The sequence below is a fragment of the Pseudorasbora parva genome, chromosome 4 (genome assembly GCF_024679245.1).
Source record: "Pseudorasbora parva isolate DD20220531a chromosome 4, ASM2467924v1, whole genome shotgun sequence".
Lineage (NCBI taxonomy): Eukaryota > Metazoa > Chordata > Actinopteri > Cypriniformes > Gobionidae > Pseudorasbora > Pseudorasbora parva.
Genome location: NC_090175.1, coordinates 14890895 through 14912396, shown reverse-complemented (window position 1 = coordinate 14912396; position 21502 = coordinate 14890895). Strand labels below are relative to the sequence as shown.

At 37.5% G+C, this 21502-nt stretch overlaps 1 protein-coding gene across 1 annotated transcript in view; it reads left to right on the top strand.

The window, feature by feature from the left end:
- cfap58 (cilia and flagella associated protein 58) overlaps positions 1 to 21502 on the top strand; it is a 145928-nt gene that overhangs the window by 69878 nt on the left and 54548 nt on the right. Inside the window, exon 13 of the mRNA XM_067442635.1 lies at positions 7542 to 7765. Coding sequence (XP_067298736.1) covers positions 7542 to 7765 — 224 coding nt within the window. The remainder of the gene's footprint in view (positions 1 to 7541; positions 7766 to 21502) is intronic.

Sequence of the window (21502 nt, the reverse complement as noted above, 5' to 3'; positions counted from 1 at the left end):
GTCATCTGCTGGTGTGGACGCTAATATAGTGATCTTTATAGTTTAACTAAACTTTAGTGAGGGTTTTTGCTTTCCAGTACAAATTCAAAACATCCTTAAATCAAGAGACATTTACTTGACATGCAAAAACTTAAGTATTTTTTTTTTTCTTCGGAGAAATGAAACAAAATCATGTTCATTTCAAATACTTCTATCACTGACAGCAGTAGTCCGTCCAGGATATTGTCATTTAAAAGTTGTTGTTGCAGCCCTCAACTGATGTTGATGTTGACATGTTGTGTTTTGGCCTGAAGCTCCGCCCTCTACCTATCGACCAATCACGAAGTCAGTAGTGTTTCTGCATCTGGGTTGCCAGATCTGCTCTAGTTACCAAAGACATACACTTCCTTTAAGCTATTTTTTGTTAATTAAAAGTCTGTTGGAAATTGTATTCTCAAACTTTGAAGTGTCCCTAATACAAGTCATTGTGTGCTTACATTTAGAGAACACAAATAAACAAAACATTTCTTTAATTGGTCTTAAAGGGGTCATATAATGGTACATGCATTTTTACAAGTTGATTGTATGGAAATGTGTTGTACACAACCATCCTATAATGATAAAAATCCATCCAGTGTTTTTTTTTTTTTTTTTAAATCTTTTCCTTTATACCTTGGTCTGTTTAAATACTCAATTCTGATTGGCTGGAAGGTGTGCAGTAAAACCGTTTAGAGGTGACCTAGAATGATTTAAAACAATATGTTAAATTGTTCTCTGATATCTACATAGAGGGTATGTGGCTTATTTAAGGGCAAAAATTGTCCAGATACAGTTTTACAGGTCCATTTACAACCCTATAAATTGTCCCTAGGACAGGGGTCGCCAAGTATATTTGGCCATGGGCCAAAAAATTGCCACTAGATGTCGGGCCGGAATATAGTCAAGGGATAATTTAATAAATAAATAAATAAAAATAAATAAATAAATAAACTCAAAACATAAAAGAGGATGTGAATAAGCCCATTATTGGCATGTTTGATTGCTCTTAACGAACTGTTTTATTATTTCCACTTTTCATATTGTGAATTATAAATGTATTTAAATTCGCTTGTTACACATGGGATCTATATGTAATACTTATTTGATGTCACGTAGCATACTTTTACGCTCAGAATTATTCCTTGGCATCCTCACGTAGTAAACTGCATTTTTTTTTGCAATCGTTTGCGTTGTGGAGGTAGGCTAAACTATTATTACATCGAGTGCAGAGGGATGTTAACATTTAAGATAGCACTATCAAAGAGTCTAAAGAGGAAAGTTAACAGTGAAACAGGGCATACAAAGAAAAATTGGAAGACATCTGTGCATGCATCCTACCTGGTTTTGTGAATGCAAAGCTGGTGTGTCTAATCTGCAACGAAGTTGTCACAAAGAATCCGACAGCACCACGAGACGAAGCATTGCACCTTTTTTACTGGTTCTTGTCAATATTTTTTGTTAAAAAGGAAGCTGAATTTGAGTTGTTATTGTTCACATGTTGGTGCCTACGCCCCGCGATATAATCAAACGTTTCAATATTTCACTGTTCGTTTAGTCATCATACCAGACATTTCATGACGGCTCTATTCCACAGACTCTTGAATGTCTTTTAGAACTTTTCAAATTGAAAGCTCTGAATTTATCCAAAAAATAAAACATTTTTTTGAGGGCAAAAGCACTAAAGACAAAATTGATTGAATGTTGATATAAATTCGCACTGTCCACTCTGAGTGGGCCTCGAACTCGGGTCTTTTCTGCACGGAAGTCTGACGCTCTAACGATGAGACTAAATGCTGCGTAATTTTCCACTGGCCACTAGACGAAGTGAGCGTCTCTTAAAATATCGGAATTTTACCTGCACCGTTCTCATTAGCTCGCCTCCGTTACACTGACAGATATATTTCAGAACCAGCTGCTATCAAAACAATCTGCCAGATTCGGCAGATGCGGGCGCGCCGCGGGCCAGATATTACCGCTGGGGGGCTACTTTTGGCCCGCGGGCCGCCAGTTGCCGACCACTGCCGTCGGATGTAATGCTCTGTTTTTGCCTTATTTGGAAGCGCCATGAATATTAATGTTGAGCTTTGCTCTGATTGGCTTATTTCAGCAGCTCACAGCAGTTTAGCTGTTCAGTGAAGCGGCTCGTGAGTGCTGACCGTCCTGACAGAACACAGACCGACTGAATGACACTTTAAGCAAAACATCTCAAATGGAGATTGATAAAATGCAGCTTGTTTATTGGTGTTTTTTTAGATCTTCTGCGCGCGAGAAATAGCTCGCGTTCGTGCCGTTGCCATATTTCAGTAATAAAATCCCCTAAACAGAAAAAAAACGCATATACCATCCGATGTTTTACCTTAACATGTCCAATCTGGCAACCATATGCATGCGAGCTCTCTCTCGCGCACGGATGATCTAAACGCCAATAAACAAGTAAGCTGCATCTCCATTGACTATCGTTTTAACTTACCGGTATATGGTGGAAAAGGTGACGTTTGCTAGAAGGATGGAGTGAACGGTATCTATGGTTGTATTTTATAATACAAAATAATATTAACCTTTGTCATTAGACACACTATTTAGTTTTGTATGGTACTTGGAGTTTCCTATTGTTACTGTACTAGCATCTTGCGTTATCTAGACAATGCAGTCTCTCTAAGAAACTTTCAGTTTAATCAGAAATTGTTTAAACAGTCAATAAGTGGATAAATTACTTACTGCTTACAGGAATACAGTTGTAATTGCCCCTTTCTTCAGTTTAAGATGCTGAGCGAAGCTTGCTTGAAATGGGCCGAACAAACGTATGATTTGTTGTGGTATCCGATTATAATAAACCTCAACCATGTGTCACGAGAGCCGTTTTTGCTATCTTCAAGTGTCTTGTTTACCATCAGTAGATTGGGTGTCAGTTTCACTTGACAATGATCATGTTTGGACAGATGCAAATGTTGGGGGCATACATATAAAAGATCCCCAATGCTTGCGTCACGGTTAGGTTTATTTTGAGAAGCACTTTATTTCCGTGGTGTTTTTGATTTACGAGATTTACATAAGAAGTAGGAGGCAATGGTGTTTGAGACTCACAGTATGTGATGTCCATGTACTGAACTCTTATTATTTCACTATGGCAAGGTTAATTCAATTTTTCATTCTAGGGCACCTTTAATGCACAGGTAGTTCCAGTCAGTTTGATAACAGTTCGAAATTAATCCGCGACTATAAAGATTGGTAACCATAGTAACACGTTGCGCTTGCAAACAGAGTGACAGTGGCAGTATGAACCATAGAGCAGGGGTTTACGCTAACTTTTTTCTTGAGGAGCACTTGTGCTCCTAATTATAAAAAATTAGGAGCACTGTCAAAAATTTAGGAGCACATTCTAATCCATCAAACACATTCCAATTATAACTTTCCTATTACAGGACGATATTTGTCCTTTTAAAGGGGTGGTTGCATGCGATTTCACTTTTTTAACTTTAGTTAGTGTGTGATATTGCTGCGTGAGCATAAACTGTTGTGTGCGCTGGGAAGAAAGAACAGCAAGATCCAATTTCCGGACAACCTGTGCTTGGCACTTCAGCCAATAAAAATACAGGAAACTACATTTGGCCATCAATCTAAGACCATTGCGTTTTTCAGAGGGATGGGCTTCATAGAAGCAGATAGCAAACAAGCTGGTCAAATGACAGTGGAGACAGAGGTGTGGAATGAAGATAAAATCTAAGAAAAATACGGCGTAAAAAAAAAAAAAAAAAAGTATTAAGATGTTATACTGCGCCTCATAAACAACCAAGCCTAGAACAAAACCACGGAACCACCCATTTAAATTAATGTCCAGGGGCATTTTTACCAATATAAGAGCAATGTTTTCCAATCTTATCAAATGAGACTCAGTTTCAGTCAATCTCATGTCAATCTTGAGTACCTATAGAGTAGTATTGCATCCTTCATATCTCCGAAAAGCCTTTAGTTTTATTATATTTATAAAAGAAATATAGGCTGTACCGAGTCTTTCTGAAAAAAAAAAAAAAAACGAGCGGCTGGAGGCTTATCGTGTGGGCGTGAACCTGTTGAAAGACCCAGTCATTACCGCACAGACGGGGGCCCTCAGTCAAGAGGGATGCCCGCTGCAACAGATCCACATAGCCAGTCGCCGTTTGACGCCCCTGCACAACCTGAAGCTCCGTTTTCCCATTGAAGGAAAAAGCACCCCAGATCATGATGGGGCCTCCTCCACTGTGCCCTGTAGAAAACATCTCAGGTGGGATCTCCTTGTCATGCCAGTAACGTTGGAAGCCATCAGGACCGTCCAGGTTAAAAAAAAATTTTGTCAGAGAATAAAACGTTCCTCCACTTTTCAATGTCCCATGTTTGGTGCTCCCTTGCAAATTCTAAATGGGCAAGTTTTGTGTCTTGGGAGGAGACGTGGCCTTTGAAGATGTTTTTTGTTCTTGAAGCCCTTCTCTAGCAGATGACATCTTATGGTTATTGGGCTGCAGTCAGCATCAGTAAGGGCCTTAATTTGGGTTGAGGATCGACCTGTGTCTTCACGGACAACCCGTCGGATCCTGCAGCTCAGTGCAGGTGAAATCTTTTTGGGTCTACCACTTGACTTTTTTGTCCCATAACTCTCAGGATTTTTTAAGAAATGTAAAATGACTGTCTTACTGCGTCCAACCTCAGCAGCGATGGCGCGTTGTGAAAGGCCTTGCTTGTGCAGCTCAACAATCCTGCCCCGTTCAAAGAGAGAAAGCCTTTTTGCCTTTGCCATCAGGAGATCTTGACAGTATGACTGCTTGAAGGACAATGCCATGAAAACCATATTTTTGTGCAGATTTGACCTTTTTATGGCTATGGTCTTAAACTTTTGATCAGCTGATGAAAGGCCTGTTTGAGTTTAAATGCAGTTTTCAATAAATTGCCTACTCTCTATTTTTTGTCACTTGCTCCTGTTTCTTCTTTTGGCATTTTGAAGCAGCGCTTACAACCCGGTTATGATCTACTAGTGCGAAATGTGTAAAACTTGCAATGAATCCCCTGGTCTTAAGATTTTGTTCAGGAGTGTACCTAGTTTAATAATATTTTATAATACAAGTGCACTGCTCTTTTCTAAATTAAAAAAATGTCAAACAAAAAAGGCAGAGCAGTGCGCCTCGTGTTTTCGAACATGAAAAACGCGTTCTGTGTGATCGGGGCCTTAAAAAGGTCTTAAATTTACCCTCATAAAGCCTGGAGAAACCCTGTAATAATAATGTATTATGTAATAATAATGCATATGTAATAATAATAATTATGTTTCTGTATCGAAGTTGGTCGATCTTTAAAAATGTGCCTTTCCATGACAAGATTAGTTTAGGCTTTCAGGTAAATGCATTTACTGAGTTTACATATATACTCAATTTGTAAGGACATATGCTGTTACTTTGGTAAGTCAATTGGTTCACTACAAAGATCATAAAGTAAATATAATGTTAACATCTGCTGCTGTACATTGCTGACATTGATTCTTTGGTAAAGGTTAGCCAATTCAAAGGGCATTCTGTCCAATTTGCCTCTGCTGACACCAGCTTCCACATTCCTCTGGCTATCCACTCTCATATTTATAAAGCTTCATCATTTGTACATCCTTGATCTCTCTAAACCAAACTGAATAATGTATGTCATGCAATATATACCATACACATATAGCTGTACATTTTGCTTATTGGCATGTTGAATTGTATCCACACAGTGTAGTTTGGTAAAAGAAAGTAAATATACCATTATAATAATATCCTATAATCTATAAATAATACAATTATTTAGATGAGGAAATGTTACAGGTATTTATTGCACAAGGTATTCCCTACATTTTATTAAAGCAACTGAAAAAACACCTACAAGTAAAATGCCCTAAAACTTCTTTATAAGACATTTTCCCAAAACTTCACCACATTTGTTATGTTGCATGAAGTTTTTGGCTATTATCCTGAAAAGACCAGCACTGCTGAGTCATCAAATCTTTGCAGAGAACACATAAACAGTAGCCTGCCTTTTATTTCTATAATATATCATCTTACCTCAGTCAGAGGTGAAAATACTTCTGATGGTTTTCTCACAGATGCCTGTAAACTCTTTAAAATAAAGGTTACTTCTGATGGCTTTCTCACAGACGCCTGTGAACTCTTAAAAAAAAAAGGTTCTTTATTGGGTTCTTTACTGTTTTGTTTATTTTTATCTATGGGTCTATGATGAACCTTTAAAATAATCAGTATGTCTTTATAGTGGTTCTTCAGATTATATTACACTAAGAAAAAGTGGTTCCTCTAAGAACTGATCACTGAGGGCCCTATTTTAACGATCTGAAACGCAAGTGTCAAAGCGCGAAGCACAAGTAACTTTGTAGGAGGGTCTCGGCGCTGTTGCTATTTTCCCGGCGGGATAAATGGCTCTTGCGCCCGGCGCAAATCTAAAATGGGTTGGTCTGAAGTAGCTTCATTATTCATAGGTGTGGTTTGGACGTAACATGAATAAACCAATCAGAGCGGCATCCAACATTCCCTTTAAAAGCAGGTGCGCAAGTTCCATTATGGATTGCTATTATTATGGCGTATTTACCAGGCGCACGCCAGGAGCGGTTCACAGCCGAGGAGACTGAAGTTCTTGTAAGAGCAGTGAAAGACAGAGAAGTTGTGTTGTATGGGGATGGGAGAAACCCACCCAAAATAGCGTCGGTTAAACAGGCGTGGGAGGAAATAGCTACAATTGTTTCATCAGCTGGCATCCCCAGGACGTCGCACCAGTGCCACAAGCGCTACAATGACATCAGAAGACGGGGTAAGTCCAAGCTTGCCAGCATCAATTGGGCACGCCGTGTAACGGGAGGTGGATCTGCCTCTACTCAGGACCTGACGCCAGCACACCACAATGATTTCTGTCATCTCATGTGTTAATATTTTTTTAGTGTACCAATTTATGATTGGCAAAAATAACTGTTGCATCTGTGTAGATTACATGAGCAAAGTGTATGCGCATTGTGCACGCTATACATTATGGTCAAGCATGCGCCCTTAAAATAGCATAATGAACAACGCGCAACTCGGCACTGACTTTAGACCAGGTTTTTTCTGGTCAGTGGCGCAATTGTTTAATGGAACAGCAAAATAGCACCAGGGATTGTCTGCGCCAGAACACGCCTCCTTTTTTGCGCTGAACCGCCCAGGGAGCACAAGTTCATTCACTAGTTTAGTGACGTGTTTCTGTGGAGGGAAAAGCGCGCTTTGCGTGGGTGCAAAATAGGAATGACACATGCGTCGGTGTACAAAGTCAATTGCGCTGGGTGCAAGATAGGGCCCTGAAAGTTTCTTTGGGGAACTCAAAATGGTTCACTGCAGAAACCTCCTTTTGGAACTAATTGAAACTAAAAAGGAAGGTTTCACTGGTTTTGGTATTGACTGCATGTGCATCTACACATTTTTTAGTATGTTGCCTTTTATCTCCATTTGTGTATTCATTGTGCATGTGGTTATGTGTTCATTATCAAGGTGATAAGTGAGCGTGACCTCCTGGGGACGCAGTTGGTGAAGAGGAACGATGCACTGAAACTACTGTACGAAAAGATCAAAATTCAACAGTCCATCACGGACAAGGGCTTACTTCGTTACAACAAAGGCATGGAGGATATCAGACTCTTGAAGATAGTGATCAAGAAGCTGAAACGGGAAAAGAACATCATCAGCAAGACCGCCTCAAATGTGGAGGACCTCAGGTAACACAAAGGGTGTAGTTTTTCATAGCATGTCATTTTTTTTTTTTACGTATCTGTTCTCATATGGAAGTGTTTCTGTTTCACTTTGCATTAGGACACTAGGAGTAGTCTTAGGGCGATTTCACGCTAAAGCGTGTTTGACGTCAGAGATCGATTCACTTGGTTTGTGTGAAAGCTGTTTACAGTTCATGTAGACTGGTGTTTGCCAAGTAATCTGGCATAGTATTGAGTAAGTGAAACACATGATGCACTTTTGAACCACTTTATAGTTCATTGGCATACTTTGATGGCACAAACCTTTTTTCCTATTATCAAATACTCTAAAACATCATAGAGGTAGGTGTCTGATCGCTTTTCTGCAGCACTCATGTGCTTTTTAGAGGTATAATGACATAATGATTATGCCTCAATCAAGAGTACATACAGCACAGAGAGACAAAGCTAATTGGGTGCTTGTCAGATAATTCTTTTTTCAGTATTGACCCCACAAGATGTTTATTGATGTTTTCAAAAGCCATAATTCACCGCTTTCTATAACAGTCACTTTTTTTGTCACTAAAGACATGCGATAAAAATCACTTTTAATGGACTTCTTGGCTGAGTAAAAAGGAGGCAGCAGCAGCTCACTGTGGAAAATGGGGGAATGTTTGAAAGCACTGGCAGGTCTCGCATCTAAAGCCAGATCTATAATAGATGGGTTTTACTAACCCTCTACTGGTTATTTTAGTAGCGTGAGGGGTGGTGTAACATCACATACAGTTTCTCCTCTATCTCTCAGGCCATTGCAAAATTGTTAAATCTTCAGTGAGCCTGAATTATGTACAGAAATTTCCATTGTTCCAAAATGACTGAATAGTTTTAACCGAATGTTTTCAAAAGAGAGACAGCCATACATACTTTCTTCTTTCTTCTTCTAATCTTTATTTAAATCTCTTCGTTCATTAAAAAGTTTAAAAAAGAAGTGACAAGCGACAAGCATTTCAAAACATGAATAGTACACGTGTGACTCTTTATGTGACTTTGAGCATGTCAGCCGATTCATTCAAAAACACAGATTCATTCAGGTACAAAAAGTGTTTATGAGCTAGTCATTGAATAATTCAATTCATTTACAAAAAAAAAAAAAACACTCTTAATGGGCTTAATATGCCCTATCATACACCCGGCGCATTGTGACACCAGGCCCAATGCAAGTGTTTTTTGCTAGTTTTAGCTCGACGAAGTTATTATTTTCATGTCCAGCGCCTTGTTGTTTAAATAGCAAATGCACTTTTACCCATCTGTTCGCCCATGGGTGTGCTGGTCTGAAAACAGTGTGTTGGTGCGTTGCTATTTTGAGGCAACTAAAACAACTGCACCGTTGACCAACAAAATCCTGGCAATAACGCAGTGTTTTTTGTGTTATTTAAAAGCAGCGTTAGTAATACTTGCCTATAGGCCCAACGTGCGTATACTCGGCCTATTACATACACAGGGACATGCAGCAGCACACAAACATTTATAATTATATATTAAAAACAAAAGGAAGCGTTCAGTCTTCCCACTCGCAAATTCCGCCATGTAAATAGCAAATCCGCCATGGTGCAAGCACAACTGGCTTTTAAAGGGAATGGGAGATGAGACTCTGATTGGTTTATTGCACGTTACTCCATAAACACACCTATGACTCATTATGAGACTAGGTACAACCCTTTTGAACTATGCGTCGACTGTTTTTTTTTTCTGTTGAGAAACTAGCAAAAGTGGTTTCAGACATGCTCTAAGTGCCCCTGCGACCATGCGCTTCAGACCATACACACCGTCAAAATATGGCCCAATGAGTAAATCATGTAATCATTTGCTCAATGATTTGTTCACAGCTATTCACTATTAATTAAAAAAACCAAGTAGCTATGGCTGAATTCAGAACACATGCTAGCATTCAACTCTTACTGTTTCTTAAATATCTGACAGATATGAGTAGTATGAGTAGTATGTTGTTCCAATTTTAGCCTGTCTTTATGATTGAGGCATTGAATAATTCACTCAGATGATCCTTGTACAACAATGATTTATTCCAGATGAAAAGTAACTGTCAAGTGACTGTCGTTATGTGTGAGTCATTGAATCATTCACTCAAACTATGGCTGCATCTGAAAACTGAAAATTATTCTTCAGATAAACCATTCCAAGGTAGGAATGCATCAAGCCACGTCTGATTCCAAAATTAATTTCACTTCCTGTCTCCTGAGATACCTTCATTGAACGATTTTTGAAGGCAGCATAGATGTATGCTTCACTGCATTCATCCCACAATCCTGTGCTTTCCTTTCTGTAACAGTTCAGCTAAAAAATAAAGATGGCGTCTGAAAGTTGCGGTTGCTTGCAAAGTCATTGTCTGATAGGGTAGCCAGAAAACAAATCAGCTGCCTGAGTTTTCGGATGCAACCATTATGTTCATAACAATTATTCATTAAATAACATAAGCAATGAACCATTGACTGAATCATTGACTCAAACGATTGATTCACAACAATCAAGCAACAATCTTTACATCGATGAAGCCAATGAATCTTTCACACAAATGATTTGTCTAAAACATTTATTCATTCAAGAACAAAACAAACAACTGTTTAAGTGACTCATTTACTCAAATGATTTGTAGATTTTGTCAAGAACAAAACGTTGTGACTGTCAAGAAAAAAAATTGACTGTTTTTATGAGTTCATTCACTCAAACAGTTTGTTAACATCGCTAATTCATTAATGAATGAAACAAGTGACTGTCCTAATGAGCAAGTTTAAATCATTTACTCAAATTATTTACCCAAATGAAAGTGGTGATTCATTTAAGAATGAAACTACTGTGTTTTTTTGAGAAAACGTAAGGGCTAGTTTTTTTTTTTTTTAGCACATACAAGACTTCACATCCATAAACTCTGATTTTATTGCTAGTTGTCTGCAGTTGGATTGGCATTCTCATTTTAGAAAGCTTTTTTTTCCTTCTTTTTTTCTCTCAAAAAACCCCCCTCAATTTTAAATGCTTTTATCTGCTAAAAAGTGACCAGTCACATATCTCTCCAAAGCAGCCATGCCCTGTTGCACCTTTAACTCTTATCGGAAAACAGAGACGTGTAAAAGTCCTACCTATATTCTGAAACATATGCGAGAATCAATAAGCTAGCTTTAAGGTTTCAGAGAGACTAGTCAACAGCCATTCTGCCAGATGGGTTGACTTGATGCCCAGCTTGGATGCCAAGAACTCTGCAGATATTCAAGCCTCCCTGGTAAACAGGTGGCAAATTTTTGTCATTATTGCTGTCATCAGTGCAATGAAGTGTCCTCAAAGACGCTGACTGTAGCATATCGGTGACTGTGTGTGAAGAAATGTTTCCTTTAGGATTAGCGTTTCTGGGAAAAGTCTATGAAAAGAAAGTCTTATGAGGAACTGACATCCTTCTATGTTTACATTTATACATTTAACAGATAATTTTCATCCAAAGCAACTTACAAATGAAGAATGCGACAACATCCAAGTTTCTTCCCGTAATATGAGAAGTGCTACAATACAAAGTTACAAAAAATGGCTTAGGATTGCTTAATGGTCCCATGTTGTCAAAATTTACAGATTTTTTACATGATAACTCAAGTTATGTAAATACCATAAGTTTCAAAACAGTCAATTCACACGTAAGTTCCCTGATTATCACGCAGGAATGAGAGTATAGTCCCTAGCCATATCGGTTGAGAATATCGCAACTTTTAATTTTCTGTTGGTCTTAGTACACAATGTAACTATACACATAACAAAATGGGAATAGGAAAATGTTGCCATTATTTTGTCACTTATTGAGCAGTAGGCTAGATGGAGCCGTTTTCCTCCCGTCTTTGTGCTAAGGTAGGCTAGCGGTGTGTGCGTCAGACAGAGTTATGGCACGCATGAAGATAAAAGTGGTATGAATGGACTTCTGGGTGATATGGTGAATAGGCTAAAGTTTCAAAAAGTTGGCGTGTTTAAGTAAACCTTTCACATTTTATGTTACATTATGGAGCCAGCATAATCTGAAATTATAGTTTGTAAACGATTATGCAATGCTAACGTGTTCCTAACCCTAACGCTGAAAGTAAAAACAAAACAAAAACAAAGATCATTCTGAAACATCCTGCTGGAGGTGGGTTGTTGTCTCCTGTCGTCGCCGATTCAGGGTCTGAGTTAGGCTCAACATTTCCCTCAGCAGTGACCATTATTACTGGTGTTTCTATTTACCTTACTTTTGAGTTTTAGGTATGACCACAGCAGGCTACAGCATACATGACCCCTGTTACTATTGGTTGGCCTGGCCATGTGTCACTCAGAAAACAACTAGCCAATCAGAAGAGAGGCTCATGAATATTAATTAGACATGCCAAAATCTTTTGTGTAAGTCTGTTTACCTGTTCTTAGCAGCGCTCCTGAAAGAGGAGCTGTAAATATAAATTGAGATGGTTTTTGGTATACAGCAACTTATACAGTATATATATTTTTTTTTTAATAAGTTGGTTATGTTCACCAATGCTGCATTTGTTTGATCAAAAATACAGTAAATGCGCTATAAAAATGCATGTGCAAAAATGCGGAAATAAAAATCTATTTGCAAACAAATCTTAATGAAAACAAAAACACAGTGAACAGATGTAATAAATGATGTGATCTGACAAAGACTGAACAAAACACAGATACCCCTTTTCCACCAGAATGGTTTGTGTTTTGGAGTCAGAGCCTGTCCTCAGCAGGGCGAACTGGCCACATGTTTCCACAGACTTGATGAACGAACGCTTATGTACTGCTGCTATGTGTTATTTACCTGACTATAACCAGTCTAAAATGTCCCCATATTTCATAGTATGAGATTCTTGTAGCATTTTAGAATAGTAAATATTAATGACGCTCGAAAAAGATCCTAGGGATTCAGATTTCAGAGAAAGAGTTCAGATGGGAGTTCATCTATTCCTGTAGAGTGACCTAAGGAGAGTTGCTGTATCGCTGTTGTCACCTACTGAAGCGGAAGGTGCTAGGGTGACAATTTGGACTTGACATCGCTGTGTTTATTTTGTCAAGTCATGGTCCCCTGAACTCTAACCAACAAGCTTGTGATTCTGTCACGAATAATTCCCTGCCTCTGTGTAACTTAGCGATTAAAGGGATAGTTCACCCAAAAATGAAAATGTTGTCATCATTTACTCACCCTCATGTTGTTCCAAACCTCCATGAGTTTTTTTGTTCTGCTGAACACAAAAGAAGATATTTTGAAGAATGTTTGTAATCAAGCATATAGAGCAACCATTGACTACCGTAGTAGGGGAAAATATACTATGGTAGTCAATGGTTGCTCTATATGCTCGATTACAAACATTCTTCCAAATATCATCTTTTGTGTTCAGCAGAACAAACTCATACAGGTTTGGAGCAAGATGAGGGTGAGTAAATGATGACAACATTTTCATTTTTGAGTGAACTATCCCTTTAAATTGTGCAATTGCAACCACAAATAAAGCTGTATAAAAGATGGATTCCTCCGGTCCATATGAACTGCGCTTAAATGTGCCAAGGAAACGCACACGTCTCAACATCCACTCAATAGAGGGAGTGAATGATTGGAATGTAAATGCTACCATTTTCTTAATAAGGACAGTCAAATGAACTCTTAAAAGAGATTGCAATCAAGGCTCATGTACATAATGATAATGTATGCACTTTTAAATCATACATACATTCTCAGACATTTCACTCTACCCACCAGGTCATTGTGTGCCATCAGTGCTCTAAGTGGTACTTTTCCGGTACTTCTATATATAAATCTGTAGCGTACCCTTTGTTTTAGTAGTTTGTCGTGTAACTATCTACTTTTTTGTATGGGCAGATTGACTGTAGTGGAACTACTTTATGAGTAAATTGCAGCTTTGGAAGCAACAGTTTCAAAGTATTTTAAAACCAGTATTTTAGTATAGTACCAATATTTCAGTAAACTAGAAAATTATAATTTATGCCGTAATGAACTAACTTCTGTTGCATTTTGCCTAGAATATTCATTAGAAGATTAAAATCACAGAGTGGAATGAACAATATGGAGCACGGACCAATGATGTGAAAGTGTGTGTTTATGTGTGGATGAGTTTTTTCTTTGATCCAGCTTTGAAGCAAATTATTGCGTTGGGTGTTTGTCTACTGTAATGAGGAGGTCTTTCCATTTCAAATGATTTCAAAGAGCCCATACTCCAAAATAAATTATGTTTGGCTAACTCTGCCTGAATCACATGGTCGCCCTTACGTGCACTTCACGTCAATTAAAACAGCTCTTACATGAGCATTAGTACGTGTTCTACTGCTCTCGAACTCCCCCCCCCCCCTCCACTCCATTCCCCCTGTTCTTTATTGCATTAGAGAAACATTATATAATTGCCTTTCTGAAATATGGACAGGACTAGAAAGAAAAACAGAATTAGAGAGAGAGAGAGAGAGAGAGAGAGAGAGAGAGAGAGAGAGAGAGAGAGAGAGAGAGAGAGAGAGAGAGAGAGAGAGAGAGAGAGAGAGAGAGAGAGAGAGAGAGAGGATAGTAGACCTTAGATAGACCTTACCTTTGACATTTTAGCTCACTGGTGCACATTTTCCGGACAGAGGCCTTGGACTCTTATCACAGCTCATTGTTTTATATGTGTACTGCTGTAGGCACATTTCTGTAACTGCTCTCTTTCTTTCTCTCTTCCTCGATATCTGTCTCACACCAGTGCCCACTAGCACTTGTCCACTCTCCATTTTTTTCTACCTTTTTTTATTTGTCTATTTTCTCTTTTAAACGTGAACATTTCTAGTTCAGAAAACCAGTATATCATTGAAATGTGTCTTTTTCTATTAATTAAAAAAGGAGAAAATTACCTGGCAACATGGCAAATGTGAGCTGTAATGAAGTTTGGTATATCATGCTGAGTCATACTACTCTAAAGCGCATTTACTCTACATTGCACACTAGGGTTGTATGGAATGGAGTTCAAAAAGTACCATGGTACCAAAAGTACCATACATATTAATAATAATAACAATATAATAATAATATACAAATAGACAAATGTCAGATTGCTTTTAGTTTAAAAAAAATAGTCTAAGCAAGGCATACTATACAGTCAACCAGTCATTATTGCCAAATAAACCCCAAAGTTTATTTAGTTTTTTGCTATAATGACCAACTGATTATCCATTATTATAGTATTATCCAACTCATTGCAAATTAGTTTCCCAAAAAGTTGGCATTTACCCTATCAAGTGTTCCAAGTTCCTCCAAAAAAGTAAAACAATAAATAAACATGAAGTGACAGCTTTTGCGTTCATGTCCTCGTATAGTGACACGGCAGAGGCTAAAAAGACAGTCAGGGGTGTGTATGCGCGAGCTGTAAATTAAACCGCATATGCACCATTCATTCATACAGAGACGCAGAACATGGAGGGTTAATATTTTAATAGTATTTTGCAGTTAAATATTCACAGACACTAGTATATATTCGGCTTCAATCTGGAGCCGAATATACTCGGAAGTCAGTACTACCGGTACAATGGACATGCTGGTATCGTCACATTTTTTAAAAATTTCAGTAGCGACTTGGTACCAAAGTACCAGTACTTGTGACATCCCTATTCCAAGTATTTCATAAAGCTGTGTAATAATTTATTCTATTGTTATGATTACTTTTAAGAGCGAGTTCACACTTGTAGTTCTCTTGTTTCTATTGGTCCGAACCAATAGAAATTTTTGTTTTTATTTTAGTCCTGGTTCACTTAGCGTTTACACTATCATTTTAAACACGGAACCTAGAGATACAAAACGGAGAAAAACTGTTTTATAGACGTATATTTTGCAACAGAACTTTTCAAACATCCACAATGCTGGGTTAAACGTGCTCATTGTTCATGTGTACAGATACCAGCTGAGAAGTGAATCGTGTCAAATGTGTAAAAGAGTCAAAACAGGGGTAGTAATTCTTCACACAAACAAAGAACTGCTGCATAAAGATGCCATTTTCCATGGTGTAATGGGCAACAAAGCTCCTTTGACGAAAAGAAATAGGCTTGTGTCCTTAGGGTCGTATCTTGTGTTTGAACCGAGTTTGTCTGGAAGCTGAAAAGGTGGGCTCGTCTGCTTGTGCTTCTGCTTGGTGCGCACCAGGGTTCAGATGGCAGCTGTCAAACTTATTCAAATGATCCACGCTAACTGAGCAATCGCAATTTTTTAAAAAAAATCATACCAAACCTGCCACGTGGGAACAGATTAAATCTGCTCAATTGTTTCCAAACAGGTTTCCCAAACATCCTCCATTGTTTAACAGATAGCACTGGCTCAAACTCACACAATTGGTTGAAGTTTGCAGAGCGCCGCCTCCACATTTTCTTATTCTCACACATTCAGGCTGTGTTCACATTCTGTTTTTGGCTGCTTATAGAGCCTGGAGCTGTCACAGAGACAGGTGGGACATGTCTTGAGACCTGTCAGGTGATAGAGACATGTTGTGTATGTTTTGTTTTTTTAAAATCACCTGCGGCAGCTTTCGGATGGTATACAGTATGTGGAAGTGCTTTGGCTTGTGGAAGGGGATTGCTAAACCCAAATCATACTCTTTTTACGCAGATGCTAGCGAATACGAACAGTCAAGCTCGCAACAGTCATGTGTGAACAAGCGCGGCACATGCGCTCTAGAAAGTTTCATTTTTGTCTAATGTCTGCGTTGTTTGTCTCCAGAAGTTACGACCGATAAAAAATGTATTTGTTTTCTTCTTAAGTTGCGGCTGTCTCATAACAAATGCTTGTCAATGCGGATGCCTATTGTTGCTGCAGTCTCTGGTATTTTGTTGTTCTTCTTGTTCTCTTTATTTTATTTTATTTTTTAATGTTAAAAAACAGTCCGGTCCAGTGCTGCCACCTTGTGGAAGAACTTTTCTAGTGCAAAACAAGCTCACGCCGCATGTGCAACCTGCACACTTTAATGTTTGTGACTTGTGAGTTAGTGGGAGGATGCTGATGATAATTGGTTCTCATCATTGCCTTTTGTTTTATAAAAATGTTCTGCTATCGCATGCAAATTTGAGTGTGGTGCCACTGGAAAGAACTCGTTCTGCAACACAGGGAAATGTGTGTGTAGGTGTGAGTCCTGGACTATAAGCGTGTTTATTAAAGTTTAAGTCCCTGATATCAACCCTGTCTTGCTGAATAAATCAATCTATATAACCCAACCCGCCTTCCATTTCTTGGCAGATCACAGTCGAAACAACAGCAAAGATGCCTAGAAAGAGGAATGCAAACTAAACTGTGAACTGTGCTCTTTTTTCCATTCTAAATCAGTTATTTATTTGTCACAGTGGAATTAATTTGTTGACAGCGAAAGATGGATGGCTTGCTTTCTTTTAGTGGACAGTGATGTATTTATGCAAAATACAATTGAGAAGAGAGAATGGTGAGAGCCGAAAAACAAAAGCTTTGCCAAAAACACAATTAAAATGCATAAATTAGGGCCAAATCCAGCAAAAGGCTGCTTTTATTTCCCCAATCTGGACAGGAAATCCTTTCAGGGCTCTATTGTTCTTTGTAAGGTGCAGTAAAATGACCATTGACTAAGATTAATATGAGCACTGATGCCAGTAATTACTGTCTGCTCTTGTGTTACAATTTATGTTATTCTCCTTCTTACTTAGTATATCCTTTGAGTGTAGAAAAACAGCCATGTATTTGAATGCAGATAATGCTAAGAAGCTTTTGTTAGGAACAGATCAAACTGAGTGCCTCTTAAAGTATTTTATTAAAGCTCCAGGAAAAGGTGCTGGCTTACAGAAGTGCTGGTTTCCCAGATATAAACTTATGTCAAGCACTAGAGTAATCAAAGTGCAACATGGATGAAAGTCTCTGTCTTTCAGGGTCGGATTAGACCTGTCTTGATCAGTTATTATCTCTGAAAGAATACTTCTGCTCAAATGTTTGATAGTGCTGTCAAACTTGGTTTGAACTTGCATTCCAATAAAAGATTTCTGTTTTGAAGAATATTATTATAAGTTGGTTTTAATAACGCAGGAATGTTGGACTGAATTCATGTACATTAAAGCATGTATACATTTTTGCGCAACTCTTTCTGAACAGGACATTAGTATACCAGTAGATGGTGACATACGTATGATTTACTGAAAACTTTATTCAAGTGATTAGCTAAAAATTGCTAATTCATTGGTTTTTCTCATTCCTAATTTGTGCGTCCCCGCTTCCCCTCCTCGCTGCCTTTCCTCGCATTGGGAAGGCTGCAAGGAAAGAAAATGAGGATGAAGGAACTGAAGGAAAGTTTATTTGTATGTTGGAATATTCTTGATCAGTTGAGCATCACTTCAAAGCATCATCAGTTTTGCTCAAAGAATATGCCCAACAACTTATGTTGTTGAAGTTTGTTTAAAGTCATAAATAATAATGATAAAGCAAGATATCCTTATGAAATATGGATGATACGGTTTATTTAAATGGGTCATGAGCTGCATTGTTTTATTGTTTTGTATTTTCTGGGGTGCACTTATAAGGTTAGAATGATTTTTACATTAAAAAAAAATATATAATTTAGAAATAAAAGGCTTTATTCCTACCCTGATTTTTGCCTATGATATGAACACTCTGTTTGAAAGGGCGTGTCTGCCGTGAGACTTCAATGTAAATGCCCACTGCTGTGATTGGCTGACATCTTTGCATATGAAATAGCTAAGTATTACATGTGGAACCCTCTCAAAAAACTTTTAGCAGGTTTTACTATTACAGATCCAAGTCAGGGATTATAATTAACAGTTATTTACATGGTGTTTTGGCATTTCCGTCAAGTCAATATTGTTTGCAAAGCAAATTGCTACTGATTTACCAAATAATCCACAGTAAAATGTATCGAATACAAATAAATAATCCTTAGCTGATACATTCACATTATTGGAGATAAGTTCTGAAGTTCTGAAACTTACAGCATATTCTTTTAGTATGACTTCTTCTATGTCAAAATACTATATGTCAAAATTAGATTTCTCAGTTCATGAACCCTTTAAACTGCAAAATTATTGAGACAGATGTGAAGGGGGGCGGGGGGGATTAATGTCGGTTTCTCAACAAGAAAGACTTAAGTACATCTGTGCATCCTCGCTCATAGCTTCCTCACTCTTCGTTCCTTGCTTCCTCACAGTGCAGTTAGAGAATTGAGATGTCCTTCAAGATGGCTAACTTTGATCAGTTTCTGGGTCACAGGGTGGATGAAAGAGTAGCGAGGAAACGAGGAAGCATCAGTTTGAGTATTGAGAAGCACCCATTCAGTAACAAAATTAATCGAGCTGATCCATTCAGGAATGAAACAACTGACTCTTGTTATGAGTGAAAAGTTGATTAATTTAAATCATTAATTCAAAAGAATTACAAAATTAAGGATGAAAGATGTTTGAGTCTTACTCTTACCAATAGTAATTAAATACTTTTGTATAAAATAATGATAATATGAATATAATAGGTAGATTTAATGCTCCTTGATAATTAGCATTTATATCAGATATATTGGTAAACATTTCGATGCGTTAAACCTTTTTTCACAAAAAGAAATTGAAACCTGGCTATTAAGGTCCTGTGTATTGAAGTGTTTTTGAAAAACACTTGTGTGTGTGTGTGTTCGTGTGTGTGTGTGTGTGTACATCATTATCTGACAATGACACAACAGGTGTATAAGAGACTCCACTTCACATTAGAGCGCCTGAAGTCTTGTTTATATGCCTTGCCATCAATTTTAATCAGTGAAGCCACTTATTAAAGACTCAGGTTATGCCCTAAATATGAATACATGATATGTAATAGAGAGCTTCCACTCTACATCTACTTACCACATGGGAAATTCAGTTAACAATTGAATTTGACGTTAGCATGTTGGAAAAAAGCCTACATAGGAAAAGATTATTTACACTAAACAGTTTTTAATTATAATTTACATTTTTAATGAGATTTATTTAAAATAAGCATTTCTATTAACTCATCCATCATCTCAAACTTATTTTTTCACTGAGCTTGTTTGTTCATGCCCAGCAATTTTAAGTCTAAAACAGGAGCACATCTATTCCACCTTAAAATAATGTCTCTGCAGGTAGCTCAGTAAGTTTCTCAGAGTCATTGTGACAGTTATAAACATTAAAGATGACAAGCAAGCAAACAGCTAATGGCAATTTTCCCCGCTCAAAGATTGCTAACACTAACAACATTGATTTGGTGTGAATCCTCAATGACGAAAAAAGACCTTGTAGGTCTTGAGAAATCAATCCATGCATTTAGAAGCAATCGTACTGTCTTCTAAGCACAACAACATTTGCAAAAACCTCTCTAATTTACTTGCATTGCTAGACAAATGACACTACACTGAGGATTTTAGTAATAGCATATCCCCCCTCCCCCCCAAAGGAAATGACTTACTGATGCTAATCGCTAACACCCTCATAAACTCAACCTGCATTGCACTCAGGTAAATGAGCTGTGCGCCATCATCATCCATCTCTCTCCCTTGCTTCAGAGAAAAAAAAAAACTAGTTTTAGGACATACTATTTAAACAGAGCATCATAACATCTCGGTTTAGCTTTCAGATGCTTACAGCTCTGTCAGCTATACAATACAAGGGCTAAACTATGGAAGCATATTTCCACCACTGAATAAATAAATAAAAAAGGTAATTGCGTTTTAACATCTCACAAATTATGGCTTTTTTCCCCTCAGAATTGTGCCATATAAATTCTGATTAAAATCAAATGTAACAATGTATTATTTATTAGGTAAATGTATCATGCCAATTACATAATCAATTAAAAGATAATCAATACATAACATTAAATGCTCTGAAGTAAAGAGTAAAAGATGCATAACTGACCTAACATTACATAACACTAAGTGTCATCACCTAAGTGACACTAAGTGTCTAGCAACTTTCCCTTAATTACCAGACCAAGACAAAGCATCCCCCGAAGTGAGACTGGAACTTACTATAAGTTACTATTACTATACTAACTATATTGTATGGTAATTGTTCACATTAAACCATATATACTTTGGGTGAATTTCAGGTAATCTCAGTATCTCAACATCAAGGGAATGATTGCGTCTCAGGTGGGGAAGGTAATTTCACAAGAGAGAGTTCAGACGTTAATTTCCTTTATTTTTTCAGAGAGTCATCCTCTCTTCCAGTTTCTCTAGTCTTACATAATGTCTCAATTGTGAGTTCTAAAGTCAGAATTTGGAGATAACAAAAGTCATAATTGTGTGATATAAACTCTCAGTTGCAAGAAAAAAAGAAAAAATTTTGTCCCAAGATTTTGTTTTGTCCCATTCATAATTAGACTTTAACTCGCAGTGGCGAGTTTATATATCTAAATTCTGAGAAAAGAAGTCAAATGGGAAATCTATCAGCTATAAAGTCAGAATTGCAAAAAAATAAACTCACAATTGCAAGAAAAAAGGCATTATAACTTTATATCACACAATTCTGACTTTATAACTCGTAATTGACAGTTTATATCTCACAATTAAAAAAAAAAAAGAAATTCTCAAAGAAACTTTAAATGATTTTTTTTAGTTATACAAAAATAAATCTATAATTGATTCTTATTAAAAGTTGCTATAGCATCGAAAATACATTATTTTTTTATTTGGTGTAATTCTTAACATAATGTTTATTTAAATTTGACAATAGTTTTTTTTT